The sequence below is a fragment of the Osmerus mordax genome, chromosome 6 (genome assembly GCF_038355195.1).
Source record: "Osmerus mordax isolate fOsmMor3 chromosome 6, fOsmMor3.pri, whole genome shotgun sequence".
NCBI classification, from domain to species: Eukaryota; Metazoa; Chordata; class Actinopteri; order Osmeriformes; family Osmeridae; genus Osmerus; species Osmerus mordax.
Window position 1 is genome coordinate 17,470,104 of NC_090055.1, and position 16,394 is coordinate 17,486,497.

General features: G+C 40.5%; 1 protein-coding gene across 1 annotated transcript; it reads left to right on the forward strand.

Moving 5' to 3' along the window:
* Window positions 1-3,325: 3,325 nt before the first annotated feature.
* Window positions 3,326-14,719, forward strand: LOC136944408 (complement C4-A-like). The gene is made up of 41 exons (XM_067238156.1): window positions 3,326-3,417; window positions 3,638-3,827; window positions 3,914-4,091; window positions 4,184-4,254; window positions 4,346-4,434; window positions 4,638-4,720; window positions 4,825-4,909; window positions 5,035-5,161; window positions 5,571-5,712; window positions 5,906-6,018; window positions 6,111-6,272; window positions 6,393-6,560; window positions 6,663-6,857; window positions 6,994-7,143; window positions 7,386-7,524; window positions 7,768-7,839; window positions 7,926-8,138; window positions 8,353-8,467; window positions 8,551-8,621; window positions 8,799-8,938; window positions 9,027-9,242; window positions 9,386-9,437; window positions 9,533-9,619; window positions 9,714-9,920; window positions 10,095-10,170; window positions 10,322-10,520; window positions 10,667-10,771; window positions 11,199-11,361; window positions 11,451-11,641; window positions 11,783-11,941; window positions 12,024-12,083; window positions 12,183-12,276; window positions 12,408-12,573; window positions 12,800-12,890; window positions 13,011-13,085; window positions 13,269-13,371; window positions 13,508-13,597; window positions 13,685-13,780; window positions 13,876-13,959; window positions 14,078-14,210; window positions 14,445-14,719. Exons 1-41 carry the CDS (start codon window positions 3,350-3,352, stop codon window positions 14,578-14,580), a joined length of 5,154 nt encoding a protein of 1,717 aa, XP_067094257.1. The 5' UTR covers window positions 3,326-3,349; the 3' UTR covers window positions 14,581-14,719.
* The last annotated feature ends 1,675 nt before the right edge of the window (window positions 14,720-16,394 follow it).

Below are 16,394 nucleotides of genomic sequence, written 5' to 3' on the forward strand. Positions count from 1 at the left end.
CTTCCTATCAAGCACTTTGAGAGCCTGTTTGCAGACAGACTAAATACGTTTTAATGTTGTACAGCAAGCTTGGGCCCAACTAGTCAAGCAGTAAGTGGGGGAGTATCATAGATTTGAAGTACAGTTTGGCTACCTCTGTAGTGAAACAATTCTGATTAAATCGGTAATGAGCTAGGTTAAATTTGGTTATTTGAATGACCTTTTTCACCTGCTATTTAAAAGAGAGGTTGGAATCAAGTATGATGCCAAGGTACTTCAAATCAGATCCCACCTGGGGCTTCTCCCCTGACACATAGACATCTGGCTCAGTAGCATCTGTTGCCCTCTTTGTGAAGAACATGCAGACTGTTCTTTTCCACATTGAGATGCAAGCACGAGTCACTGAGCCACTTTGTAACCTGGACCATTCCAGTGGTGAGTTCTTGTGCAACTTGTTGTTTGCTCTTTACATGCACATGTATGACTGTATCATCTGGATACATTTGAACTTCAGACCCAGTACAGACAGAAGGCAGATCATTAATGTACAGGCTGAACAGGAGATGCCCCAGTATTGACCCTTGGGGAATGCCCACATCAGTGGGCGACAGCTCATTGTTCACTTTGATACACTGAGTTATGCCTTCAAGGTTTGATTTCATCCATCTCAAGGCATCCAGGAAATGTTGAACTTGGACAATTTAGAGATTGATCATGATCATATAATGCATACTGCGTTAGCATGCTCTCAGAGTAGGTGAGAACTCAGTAAACAGGTTACAGTATTCAAATTCAAAATGTGGATGAGTGAAATAGCATCGATGAGTACAGCCATTAATAGCTGTACTAATTGTTGGAATGCTTCTTCTTCGAATACATGTTTCTTCGAATCTTTATTCAACTTCTTCATATTTGTATTGTTGGAATGCTGATTAACTATTGTTCTTCGAATCTTTATTCAACTTCTTCATATTATTCTATTTCTTCCGTGACACCTTTCAGCTCCTTCAAATCTTCAGCTATTAAAACCGTTCAGCTATCAAAAAATTCAGCAGTTTCAGGCTATGAGTGCTGTGACTTTTCAGCTTTCTATCTCTTATGCTTGAATTAATATAAATCAATATTCATAATATTTTTAAAATGGTTTTGCAATGGAGTTTTTTCCAAATCCTCTTAATCCTCTTAAACTTCTTCAACTTTCAAATCCTTCTTCTTCCTCAATCTTTCAGCTAGAGCCACCATTTAAACTTAAAAATGTTAACAAAACCCTAAACTATTTTTTAAAAATTAAGCTTTTTTATATGTTATCGACGTTTTTCAATATCCCTGATTATGTTTCATGAGTTTTTCAACCCGTTTCTGAGATTTACATGGGTGTGTATGTGAGAGCCTAGAGTGCTGACTGAAATGCTAGAGTGAAGAGGAGCTTCGAAATCTGGTTAAAGAAATATTTGCCAGCATTGCCACAATTTTCACTCTTCATGCTTCGTTTTTGGATCAATAGATAGCAAATGTTGTGCTGGTCGTAGACAGTTGTCTGTGGAATCCAACAGACTTACAAATTTGTTCAGAGCCCCACGAGCGAGACAAAGTCCAACTCTAGCCCCATTGAGACCCATGCAAATCTGGTGACAAATTTCTCAGAGAAAGCAGAAGGTACACGTTTTTGAAACTGCCGGCCCGGTAGAGTCGTATTTTCTGACCGCACAGCCATATAAAGGATATCTCTGGTTTCGGCAGAGTCTTGGGTCTCTGATAATATCCGTATTTTTTGGATTGGACATACAGTTTTGCGTCTAGATAAACGTGTTTAAGGTGTGGATTCTACATTTCTGTTATTCTCTCTGCCCTCAGCGCGTTAGCAATCATAGCTGCGCCATGGCAACCACACAGACGCGCACCACGAATTATGAAAGCAGAAGGTACAAGTTTTTGAAACTGCCGGTAGAGTAGTATTTCTGACCGCACAGACATATAAATGATATCTCTGGTTTTGGCAGAGTCTTGGGTCTCGGAAAATATCCTTATTTTTTGAATTGGACGTATAGTTTTACGTCTAGCTTAACTTGTTTGAGGTGTGGATTCAAGGTACATTTCTGTTATTCTCTCTGCCCAGCTCGTTAACGGTCACAGCTGCGCCGTGGCAACCACACACACGCGCCACTCAGTCTCTTAGGTGATTGGTATTAGTTTATTAGTGGAGTCACAAGACGGAGCTATTTAGTCAACTCGTCTCATTAAAAGACTAAGAGCACTACTACACAACTACTACCACTACTGATACTACTAGTGCTGCTACTACTACTGCACCTGCTGCTATATCTTATGCCACTACTACAACTACTAATTCTGCAGGTGTTGCTAATATCTCTTTTACTACTATTGCTAATGGAACTGTTTTATTCTACTACGCCACTGATACTACTGTATCTGCTACTGCTATTACTATCCCAACTATAATTTCAGCTACTAAAACTAATATTCTACTACTTCTACAGTTTAACAGTTCCGCTTTCAGCATTGTATTTCAGCTCTTAGCGTTGTTAGATGATGCAGTTCAGCTTCCACACTGCCTCTTCTGTGTGACTCACACATTTTTGACATTCATTTCAGCTTGCGGGTATTTTCTCATTTCAGTTTTTTCAGCAAGTTTTTTAAAATTCATTTCAGCTTTCAGCATTCCAATGCATTTTCTGCAGGAAATGCACTTTCTAGTTTTTTGGGTGTGCCAAAATATCAAGCTGCTTAAAAATAGTATTATGGAAGTAGCAGTTCAGGTCTGTATCCTCCTAAAAATGAGAGTTAGGTAAATATTGAATGTTGCCAAAGAGGGAAAATGCAGGCATCTGATTGAGAACAGGCCTTGAAATTCCTTGAAATCACATGACTTAGGGGGAAAACTGCCAGTTAGATTGTGAAATAGTGAACGATTTCCAAAACTCTCTTGTCAAGCCAAACAGGGTAGAGAACTGTGTTGTTTTTATTGAATTCGGCAGCGTCACTGCACATTGTACAGTTTTTCTGCATTTTTTATTCAACATAACATTGAATACATGCACCAACCAACATTATTTTCATGAGAATCAGAGAGAAGAAAACTATGCAAAAAGAAACATTGTAACTGAGTTATGGTGTCATTTTCCTTCTTCCCTCATATTATAATTTGAATTGAAATACAAGACAGTGAAGGACCTTGAATTGACCTACACTGCACACCAACTGGTATTTTAAGGGGGCGAAGTTTTTGTTTTGGTAAACCTCATTGAGAAACGTTGAGAAATATTGTTGAGGTGGGAGGTGCTTACACTATAAAAGATTTGCAGGACAACAGAGGGGATTCATTCTGTGCACAGCCCTCCAAACAGGGAACATGGGGTCTCCCATCTGTCTACTGGTGTTCCTCGTCTTAGCTGTGGAACCAGCACAAGCAATAGAAAGGTACAGTAAATATTTCAACAGCTGCATGAGGGCATGGTTCACTAGGAAGGAATTCCTCAAGGAAGTCCTGTTGTCTTTTTTTTTTGCGTAGGTCCAATGAGGCAGTTTTGTTAACTCACCTCATGAGTTTATCCTTGATGTGCAAGGTCAATTCAATTTCCAGATTTTTGCCATGAATGTGCTTTGCTAAAATTCCTATGAATCCACTCTGGTCTTTCAGCTTCTTCATCTCAGCTCCCAATGTGTTTCATATCGGAGTTAAGGAGCAAGTTCTGATCCATGTGGGGGAAACCCTCCTCAATAAACGTGTAACTGTTTACCTGGAGGTCGAGATAGGAGGGATACTGATCTCAGAGAGGATCAGCACAATCTGTACTCAAGTGGGGCAGTTTCAAACAGTGGAACTAGAGGTATGTGCAAAATGTGAGATGGACAGCAGACCCACAACTTGGAACAATACATATATGTGAATCCTTCATGTTAAGTATGTTTTCAGATAGACAAGGAGAAGATGTCAAAAGTAGAATTCCTCCCGGGTAAACCCCCCTATCTCTTGCTGGTGAGTGAGATTGCCTCGGTGGAAGGTAGACACTTTACAAGGGTCCTAGTCTCCAAACACCAAGGCTACATCTTCATTCAGACAGATCAGCCCATCTACAATCCAACTCAGAAAGGTAAAACAAGAATTTAAACAGAATTTCATGCATAGCAAGATACTTTTATTCATAAACAGATGGGTGAAATATCATGTTTCTTCTCTTAACAGTGAACTACAGGGTATTTACCTTGGACCACTCGATGAGACCTGTAGATGGCATTTTTCAATTGTCCGTTTTTGTGAGTAGAAACATTTTAATTGTTGGCTTGTTGACCTTGAGCACAGATATCTGGAGCTTCTGAATGTGACATTGATGTTTAACTCTGACAGAACGCAGCGGGAAACAAAATAAAGAAGGACCTCCTTAAAGCAACCTCTGGAATTTTCGGCAGTTCAATGAACATTCCTGATGTGTCTAAGTAAGTCCAGAGAGCTAAAATAATGTGATAAGATACCAAAGCATTACAAACACTTCAGAATCATGCATTGTAAAAAGCCTATTTGCCCTACAAAAGATTTTAATATTTTTTGCTATTCTTTATTGATCGCTCTCGTTGATCGCTATCATTGAGTCATGTCACATGTAAGCCATGCCATACCTATACCTGCATATCTGTTCTAGAATGGGTACATGGAGGATAGTGGCCCACTATGAAGATGATGAAAAGGAAGCTGCCATACGAGAGTTCAGAGTCCAGAAATTTGGTGAAATTCTGTTTCTTAAGATTCAATTGAAGTTCCATATTCTGCATCTGACTATTTTATGTTTGAAATACATTTTTCACTGCTTGCCCATTGGAATGTTGTAGTGATGCCCAGCTTTGAGGTGAATATCCTTCCTGAACAAAATTATCTCCTGGTGAACCAAGACCTCCCCTTCACCATCCAAGCCATGTAAGCCTCAGTTCCAACGTCGGCCGATTTCTACAATCAAACACACGCAAATAGAAATTAACATGAAAAATTACTTTTTCATCTCTCGATTATATGCTATGATCTGAAACCGCTTCCCGACCCAGGTACTCTTATGGGGCAACTATAAAAGGAGCCTTCCACTGTCGAGTGGGAGTAAGGACAGTCAACCAGGGGTCAGAGGGTGAGAAAGAAACAACTATTTTCATAAGGGGACTAGAGCTAACTGGAACGGTAAGGGAATACACTCATTTCCAATTGAGTTCTTTAGCACGACTGTCATTTCTTCTAAAGCGATTTACAATAAGTAAGAGAAATATGTCTGAGAGAAAATGACCTGACTGCACATCAAGTTATCCTAAGTAGAGTCTTCGATAATTCCAACTGACTTCTGCAGTTGCAGTATTTGAGCATTGGACACACGCATACATGTTTAGCTCGTTCCAAAAGTTGAGAAATCATGAGAAGACATGCAGCAGAAGAAAGTTACTTGATGGTGAGGTCAAATTAGGAGGTTTTCTTTATAAAGATGATTTGTATTATTATTTATTTGAAAGTAGATACTGAATGTGCTTCTGTTTGACTGAACCCTTTAACCCCAGGAAGATGCTTTCACTTGATACCTACTCGCATTCTGTCTCAGATCATTAATGGACTAGGTGCTACAGAGCTGAAAGTATCCCACCTAGATGAACTCCTACAAAACAATATGAATACAAGCCTGTCTGACCTGGACCAAAGCGGGGCGAAACTTCACATTGCTGCTTCTGTCACCGACATCACCAGTAAGGTTTGGCACAATCGAACACAGTACAATACAAAAACAGCATTCAAATTTAGCAGGGATCAGATAGTGACGCGAGTGATCACCTTTTTGCTATGGGGTCAACATAATAAAAGCAGGTGGGGGACATAGGGCATCTTGAAATTCATTTAGCAGACAACATGCTAATACTGGTGTACGTGTGATTTCCTTAGGTGGTGAGCTTCAGGAAGCAGAGGTCTTCCTTCCGGTGGTTTCTCAGGTTTACTACGTGGATCTGTCCCGCACACGCTCCCATTTCATCCCTGGTTTCCCTCTCTATGTGTCGGTAAGGAGTGAGAATTGAGCGCTCCATCCATGGTTCCGATTTTGACGTGAAAAACACAAATTCAGTGTTTTTTGGATTTTCTTTCAAACTAGGTGGTGGTCAGCCTCCCAGATGGATCCGCAGCAGAAAAAGTGGAAGTAGAAATTCAAGGTGAAGGGATCCAGAGGGAACCCAACCATGTTCAAACCAACCAGCAGGGTGTAGCAGGGAGCACATTAGCTGTCCCAGCTGATGCTAAACAAATAACTGTCCAGGTTTGTATGACACAACAGAGTTTTGAAACACCACATTGCTACATTTATATAGGCATCAACAAATGCTTGCTATAACTTAAATACAACCTACCAAGTAATGGCATTTTGTTTTTTCAACAGGTGACAGTAGATGGCCATCAAAAGAATAAAATTATCAAACGTGTCTCATCTCCTAGTAACAGCTATCTGTACATAAGTGTGCATCACACCGATTGGTCTGTGGAAGAGCCCTTTGAAATGACATTCCATGCAAACGCCAAACCCAAAGATGGATACATTTACTACATGGTGAGAGTGTCTATCCTTGATCACAAACCGAGGATCTGCAGAAAACTATACAAAATCTCTGACACAGAGAAAATATCTGTTATCTCTGTCCCTGGTGCTTAGGTTTTAAGCCGAGGAGTTCTAATTACGCAAAAATCTGTCAGAGCAGGAGGGCCTGTTACAGCCAGCTCCTTCCAAATTACACACGCTATGATTCCATCCTTCCGTCTGATTGGCTTCTACTACCTCCAGAATGGTGACATCATCGCTGACTCTGTGTGGGTGGATGTCGAGGATGAATGTGAGGGCAAGCTCAAGGTTGGTAGCCAGTCCATGATGATGAAGAAGACCATGTAGCATTTAATTCAAAGACGATAAACAGTGTCTCTTTTTTACATGGTTAAAATATTGTGAAAAGTGTGTGATTGAAGGTGTAGTTGTTTATCATATCCAGATCTCAAGTCCAACACCTGGTCCATATTTACCAGGGTCCCTGACAGAGGTCACAATAGATTTGGAAGGCCAGAAGGGTAAAGTTGCGCTGATGGCTGTGGACAAAGCCATCTATGCTCTCAATGCCCAGAACAAACTCACTGCCAAACAGGTGACCAGAAAATCAAAGAATATATAAATAAATAAATGTAAATATGCAGCTCCAGCTTGCTGAGCAAAATATTAACCGATTTGAGGTTATATTAAGTTCTGATCAATGATAATACAAGCAATAACTGTATTCACATGGCCCTTTTTAATCACTAGGTTGCAAAGTTCTGTATGTTCCGTAAAATGGGAGATTATAGTGTCTTGTTAGACTCGTTCAGTCTGGATGTTCATCTGTCTGCACAGGTCTTCTCCTCTATGCAGTCCTATGACCTGGGCTGTTCCTATGGTGGAGGACAAGACATGGCCGCAGTTCTCAACGATGCTGGTCTCTCCTTCATGTCCGCCTCAACTGAGAAGGCGATGACATCCCAAAAAAGACAGGGTATGCCAAGCATCAGTGAGAGTAGAAATATCTATTCAAGTTATGTTTGGGAAAAAATGTACTCTCTTTTATGTTTTTTTTATCCCACCAAATTTATTAAGTGTTCATGTAACACCAGGATGGTTGAAACAGGTCCATCTCATGGACTTACATAAACACTCGACAAGTAAAATATACACTCTTGGTTTTAAATGAACACTTTAAAATGTGCTGTGTATAACTGTAGAAAGGATGTTTTCTCAGGTTTGGGTTGTCACAAAGACTTCAGGAGACGCAGGCGCTCCCTGAATCTACAACTGGAGATGATGACCATAAGTACTGTTCTTCCTGTAGTCCTTTATTGAAACAGCACACACATTCCCACAAGTTCAATAACCTCTTCCTCTCCATCTGACTGTCAGAATCAAAGTATACAGATGACAAGTTGCAAGAGTGCTGTGTCCGTGGTCTCACACTGATCCCAATGAGGAGGACATGCGAAGAAAGGGCAAAGAGAGTTTCACTGACCGTGAAAGACCCAAACTGCACTCAGGCCTTCAAAGATTGCTGCCTTCAGGGGGAAAAGCTAAGAGACACAAAAAGGAAGGAGGACATTATCAAAGGCCATGGCAGGAGTGAGTATGACAGTCATAAACAGCATTTGGCAAACAATGAACCAAAATTTTGACCAGTTTGAATGTATTTGCCTCCTTAATGTTAATTTGGAAGGAAACAGTGTTGGTTATACTACGGTACTGTATCAAAAAGTTTTTAGAAACAACAGGATAAAAAGTGTTTATAAAGGATTCAAAAGTTTTATTGTGATATCCAGTTATCTCCCTTCACCAGCGGCCAGTGAAACTGACATTGAGGAATTCTTCTTTGATGCCTCCCTTCAAAACATTCGGAGATCTTTCCCTCCAAGTTTTGCTTTCACAGTGATTGAGGTGGATGGTAAAAAAGAGTAAGTAACAGGTGATTTAGAGCCTTACTCACCTCCCTTCCTAGTCAAACGTAATTAACGATTATCATGTGTTTATCTCCTAGTCACACTCTATCTCTGCATGACTCCATAACCACCTGGGAGATTCAGGCTGTCAGTTTATCAAAAACTCATGGTATGACAATCGTTCCCCATCCATGTGTTTAGAAGATACTGAACAACCTGTAATTATCTGTTGCCAGAGGTAGAAATAGCTACCAGTAACAATAGCCATAGCTTGACAAAAACTCTGAACAACTAGCGAGCTAGCCTGGCACTTTAATCCGTCAATAATTCCATGTCCTTCCTTCAGGTTTTTGTGTGGCAGAGCCTTTTCAGATGACCGTGTTCAAGAATCTGTTTGTATCACTGAGACTGCCGTACTCAGTTAAGCAGTACGAGCAGCTGTCCATTGTTCCTGTCATACACAACTATGGGAAAAACCCTGCAGAGGTAGGTTTGATAACCTTCACTCGAAACCCGTTCTGAGACGTGGCGACCGTCTTTATAAACCTCTGGGAATTACCACACTTCGTTGTAGCTTGCAGTCCATATGGTGCCGACTGAAGGGCTCTGTTCTCCTGGATCAGCCTCCGTTTCTACTTATGTCAACATCACTGTGGCGCAACAATCTTCCAAATCAGTCCCTTTCTCTGCCGTACCCATGGCAATCGGCACCATACCTATCACGATACGCATCTACAACAGAGACAACAAGCGTGGCGTGGATGCAATTGAAAAGCTTCTGAATGTTAGGGTAAGCATAACCCATACCGTCAACCTATGTGTCTGAATGAAAGAGAAAGCCTGAGTGAAATTATATAAAATACACTCTCTTTGGATCATGTGTCATGAACCAGAGCTTGTTCAAATATTAAAATATAATGATTTGGGTTTTAGACAGAGGGAATAGAGGAGTGGAAAGAGGAAAGTCATGTTCTTGATCTGAAAGGTAACATCATTATACAATCATCTAATACACCAAATGATTGGCCTATATTGAAAAGACTTACCTAACCATAACCTGGTACTCTGCTTCTCTGTTAGGGGGGAGTGATGAGTTCGCTATTAATGGACAATTACCAGACAACAGCGTCCCTGGCTCCAGAACCAACATCTTTGTCAGGCTAGAAGGTCTCATTAATGCTCCTCAGATATGAACTTTTCTTACTTTGTTGCCAGTTGCTCAAAATCCTTTTTTTCTCTGACTTAATGATTTAACTTCCAGGGGAGGGGTTTGGCCAGACCACAGCCAAAACCCTGCTGTCTCCTGAAGGGGTTAAACGCTTGCTCAAGCTCCCTACTGGCTGTGCAGAGCAGACTATGGCGGTATTGGCCCCCCTGGCCCTGGCCTTGCGCTACTTGGACATGTCCCAGCGCTGGTTTGAGCTTCCTGCAGGAACCAGAGATACTGCCCTCCACAACACCGAAAGTGGTGAGGAAGAAGAGGGGTGTTGCACAATTATTCTTTTGAATCTCCTCATTCCTGTGAAAATGGGCTTATTCATGAGCCATGGATGGAAAGTAATTTTAAAACAGTTGATGTGTTTCACTGCGACACAGATTGTTAAAACGACTGTCGACGGTCAATTTTTCCTCCCTCCTTCAGGCTACACGAGGATTCTGACATTTAAAAAGAACGATGGATCTTACGGAGGCTGGACTAATACTCCATCCAGTTACTGGTCAGTTCACACCTTCCTCTGCTACCATCTTGTACTGTTAGAGCTGAAACATATCCCTTAACCGCTAGGCTTCTACCCCTTCACTCACTCTTTGTGATTCTAAGCATACCTCATACACTGACATCGGTTTGTCGCTATGTTTTTCCTCCAGGCTGACTGGCCTGGTTGTGAAGGTGTTGTCGCTGGTGGCTGAGCGCCAAGCATTAGTCAGCGTGGAGAAGGGAAGGATTGCCCAGGTTCAGGTTGTGTCTCATGACGACATCACGGTTTCGGTTCAATACCTCCTCTCAAAACAAAATGATGACGGCTCGTTTACTGACCCTTATCCCGTCTACAACAGACACCTACGTGTAAGAAATTGAGATGGAATGAAAGTTATCTGTCAGTAGACCACTGAATGAACATTTGAGTGTCAAATACAACGTCTTACCCTACATTAGGTGATATGATTATAAAAAAGACAAAGCTGGAATCTGAATCTGTATTTGTCCTATAGGGGGGTGTTGGAGGCATAGGTGGAGAAGTATCCATGACTGCTTTCATAACTCTTGCCCTCAATCGGTCCCTCGCCTTCTTACCCGAGAAAGAGAAGAACGATGCGGTAAGCCAGACACAGATAAGTCCTGAGAACCCATGATAACAATGGGGATACTGTATGTACTAAATGTAACTGCATCCTATGAGAGTACATCAACAATTGTTGCCAGTGAATTAAGCGGCTCATTGTGGTGGCTTTGGGTCTTATTTTGTGTAGAAAGACTGTGGTTACCTAGCCAAAGACACGGACCACGAAGAAGGATATATCAAGCGGTAGCTTTATATGAAATAGCAGAGGCTGCCATACAGGGTATACTCAGGTACTTTTCTCGTGCATACAGGAATCAGAGGAAGTGCTAAACTGGTGTTAATTTATACTAGAGCTTCCCCCTGGCGGTATAACAAAAGAAACATTACAACACTTGTTACAACAACTGTTGCCAGTGAATTAAGCGGCTCATTGTGGTGGCTTTGGGTCTTATTTTGTGTAGAAAGACAGTATTGTAAAATCCACGAGCTACCTCCGGTCCTGTCTCAATGGGCTGCAGAGGCCCTACGCTGTGGCCATCACTGCCTACTGTCTCGCAGTCTGCTTACCAGACCGCACACAGGCACAACCCGCCTGGAAAAAACTCCAAGGATTGGCCACAAAAGGTACAAGGGAAGCACTACTATCACATTCAGCACATCAGTCAACATTTCTCTCCTCCTGTGCCTCCCCTGACTCCTCTTTGCCTCCCCAGATACGAAAGGCTGCCGGGTTTGGAGGGCCAATGCAGAACTGGTGAGCCAAGGCACAAAGGCCTTAACCGTGGAGACAACAGCCTATGCCCTCCTGACAGCAGTAGCTCACAAAGATTCAGAGTGGGCAGAGTCTGCCGCTTGCTGGTTAACCACCCAGGAGAACTATGGAGGAGTTTTCAAATCTACACAGGTAAGGAGTATCCTGCCATCGAGCCAACCGAGCTAAAAAACACGGAAACATCTCATACGGAAACACAAGCCGTCACCCTTCACCTCTGGGTTTCTCAGTTTGCTTGAATCCGCATCACTGATATGCTGCCACTGTCTGTAGGATACTATAGTGGCACTGGAGGCTCTTTCAGAGTATGCCTTGGATATGCCCCCGCCCCCAGTCACAGAAGTGGAAGCCTCGTTCACTGTTAAAGGGAAGAGCACAATTCTGAAGCTATCACTTGGAAATAAGGCTGACAAAGTGGAAACAGAGCTAAAGGTATAGAACCTTGAATAACACACACATACACAGACACACACACTTGTATAAACCTATTCCTCTCTTGTAACTTATTCCTCAGCAACTGATGGGAGAGAGCATTGATGTAATTGTGAAAGGCCAAGGAAAGGCCAAGATGAAGGTAAGTGAAGGGCTCCAAAGGTACTGAGAATAATCGATCCATAATAATTTGAAGTCAATGCAATCTTATCGTGTTTTATATTACTGTTCTGTCCGGCAGGTTTTAAAGGCTTACCATCTCATAGATCCCAGGGATGACTGTCAAGATCTAAAGATAGAGGTCACAATAGTCAAAGGTCGAGTGCTGTACACAGGTGAAAACTCAACATGGTTCTGAATCTGATAGAGTTAGCCTAATACTAAGAAAGGGGATTCGTGCAATAGGATTTGTCATGCCATTTTCGGCATTGGTCCTGTATTTCTTACACGGCTTCTCTACGACCAGACAAGGTTCCTGATTATGCCTACGGAGAGGACTATGGAGAGGAGGCGAGGAGGGAGGAAGCGGACTTCCCCTCATCATCTATCGAGTGGTTTGATGCCCGCACCAGACACAAGAGAGATACAGAGCAGAGCATTGAAAACGAAGTTCTCTACGAAGTATGTGTCAGGTCAGTTCTAGAGATAAGAATCCCATTAGTGCTCTGATTGCCAATTGCAAGTCAAATTGCTAATATCTTCAAATGTGAACTCTGAGGATCTTCAAGGTACGTATGTAGTCTTCTTCCAACCGTGTACTAACACACATACTGCAACACACTTTCTCGTCGTTGTATATTGTGCTATGACGGAGCTGTAACAAACCTCCATACCAAAGTGTGCTTTCTCTCTTCACAGTTACAGTCTGAGCAGAAACCTCTCAGGAATGGCCATTGCAGACATCACACTGCTCAGTGGCTTTGAGGCACAGACTGACGACCTGGAGAAGGTCAGTCACTAAGCCTTAGTGACTAAGACGTGAAAGAACCTTCTCCACGGCTTGAGGTTAGGGTTAGCGTAAGCTGCTCTATGCGTCTTGTCAACATTCGCTTTTGGTCTCTGTCAACAGCTGAAGGACAAACCAGAGGAGTACATATCGCACTATGAAACGTCATATGACAGAGTGCTGATCTACTTTAACGAGGTAGGACTTTCTCATCATAGAACTTATCATACTGTACACACCAGGACCTCGTAGAATTGTTCCAACCATATAATACTTATATATATACCATATACAAATTTCCCTTTGAGGATGGATACATTTCTATCTGCTCTAATCTCTAAACCCCAAATTAATAATTGTCATCTCACAATCTTATTCAAGATGTTCGAGAATGAAGAGTGCATTACATTCAGGGCAGTGCAAAGGATTCCCATTGGTCTGCTTCAGCCAGCTCAAGCTTTATTTTATGACTACTATGAACCAGGTATGAATAACCCTAACCCTTTTATCCATACCTCCTCCATAATTCTTCAACTGAAGTTTCTGTGAAATGATAAAACCTTAGTTGAAGTAAAAACTGTGTTATTACCTGTTGTATGAGGCTCCCTCTGTCTTTACAGCCAGGAAGTGTGCTGTTTTGTACTCTGCCCCTCAAAGAAGCAAGATGATCGCTCAATTGTGTGAAGGGAGCGTGTGCCAGTGTGCAGAGAGTAGGTCTTTGTTTCCTGGGCATATTCATCAACATTTCCTCACAGGTTTGAACCGTTGTGTAATCATGTCTAATCGCTTGTCTAAAGGACCATGTCATAAGGAAAGGACGTTTTCCGATAAACCGATGATTGGGAAACAGGATCGTCAGGAACATGCATGCAAATACCCTCTTGCAGATTATGGTCTGTATCACGATAGCTAAACTCCAATGACATTGATGTGGTCATTTGTACAAAATATGAGTTGATTAATACAATGTGGCTTTTTTAAATATTAGGTTACCAAGTTGAGGTTCTTAATGTGACGGTGAAGGGTAATTTTGAGCTCTACACAACTAATGTGGTGGAGGTACTCAGAACAAGTAAGTGTATAGTAACCATAGTTACCATGTAGTAAACCATAGTTACCATGTATAGTAAACCATAGCCATAGATGAGTAGCTGCAATGCTTGTGTTCTGATGTGTTGATGGACCCTCAGACAGAGACATGAAGATGGACGAGAGCCAGATCCGAGTGTTTGCTAAGAGGCTGCACTGTAAAGGAAAGCTGCAGAAGGGAAAGCAGTACCTGATCATGGGCAAAGATGGCCTAACCACTGACACCAGTGGCCGGTAAGCGCAGTCAAGATGTCAGGTTTTTCTGATTTATTTCCGACACACTCTTTCTACGTGTCTTTCTCTCTCTTTTCTGTGTGTCTCTGTTTCTGACTCTGTCTTTTGCTGGCTTATCTTTCTCTCTCTCTCTCTCTCTGTCTCTCTCTCTCTCTCTCTCTCTCTATCTCTCTATCTCTCTCTCTCTCTCTCTCTCTGTCTGTCTTTCAATATCTCTTCTCTTCTTACCCACAGGATGCAATATCTGTTGGAATCAACAAACTGGATTGAACAGATACCGAGCCGATGCAAAGGAACACGTGCCAGAGACTATTGCGCCTTTTTCAATAAATTTGTGTCTGAGTATAGATTGAGTGGCTGTACCCAGTAAAGAGTTAGTTCTCTAATACATCGTTCTTGACAATAATACCAACATACTTCCAGTAATCTTTAAAATACTATATTTCAATGGACTCATTGTTTAATACTGTGTGTGTTCCTTCATCTTCAATAAAATAATACTTCCACTGCCATCTTGTTAATATTTACAAAACGTGTGCGATAACTGAAGTCGAGATGTTTCACATTATCATAATCACGGCAATGTTATGCAAAAAGACAATATTTGATTTGGATCACAAGGTAACCAGTTTTACAAATCACTCATTTCTTGCAGCATGCGAGAAAGAAAAAAAACACTCCAGCAAAGTACATACCGTATTTTTTCGATTAAACGCCGCCCTCGATTAAACGCCACACCCACACAATGAAAACAGTTATTTAATTGGTTAAATTAACCAAACCAAATTAACTAATGTAACACATTACTGTTGATAACTTCAGTAATCGCATTACAGTTACTAATACAAAAATGTCTTGCATTACTTGCGTTACTTAAAAAATAGAACCTATAGAAAAAATTTAAAAAATTAAACCTTTTCAAATTATAGGCCTGTTTCTTTGCTTTCACAGTTTTCAAAAATATTGGAAAAATTATTTTATACAAGATTAAATGATTTTGTTATAAAATACAACATATTAAGTGAAAAACAGTATGGGTTTAGAAGTAATAGAACAACTTCACATGCATTAATAGAATTTGTAGAGAAAATATGTAACGCAATAGAAAATAAACAATATACAGTTGGGGTATTTTTAGATCTTAAAAAAGCATTTGACACTGTTGACCATGACATCTTACTAGAAAAACTGAAACATTGAAACAACTTTTGGATACAATGGAAAAAGAAATGTTAATACTAAAAAATTGGTTTGATTCGAATAAACTAACATTAAATATAAGTAAAACTAAATTTGTTGTATTTGGTAATCGTTCATCGAATACAATAGGTAAATTCATGATTAACGAAGTTGAAGTAGAAAGGGTGGCAGCTATTAAATTTCTTGGAGTAATTATAGATAATAACCTAAATTGGAAGCCCCATATATCTTATACTAAGAACAAGATTTCCAAATCAACTACAATATTATACAAGGTTAAAGATTTCTTAAATGAAAAGTCATTATACACTCTGTATTGTTCCCTTGTGCTACCATACATTACTTATTGTGTGGAAGTATGGGGAAACACATATAAAACAAACACCAATCACATTTTTACGCTTCAAAAGAGAGCCATACGAATAGTAAAGAAAACCACCTATAGGGAGCCAACAAACTCCCTTTTTAATGAATTAAAGGCTCTAAAATTTAAAGAATTAGTAGAACTAAAATCATTACAAATCATGTACAAAGCAAAAAATACATCAGTTGCCAGAAAGTATCCAAGGGTTGTTCACAGAAAGAGAATGCCAAAATGACTTAAGGGGAACTTGTATATTCAAAAAGAACAAAGTGAGGACCAATGCTAAATACCATTGTATTTCTGTTAAAGGTGTAAATTTATGGAACAGCTGTCATGCGGAACTAAAAATGTGTGGGACCTTTGGTAAGTTAAAGAAACTATTTAAAAATAATGCAATGAAAGTATATAAAACAATTCAAAAAGTGATAGATGAACAAGCTGTTTTTGTTGTATTTGGACTGTGCAACTCTATTGCATAAGAAATATTATTTTTTTGTATTCTGTTCAGATCTGATCGTCAACATAATAATGATGTAAGACAATAATTATTTCTATTTATTTTATTAAGATATGCGATGTATTCATAAAGGGTAGGCATTATAAGCATGAGCTTCAGCCTA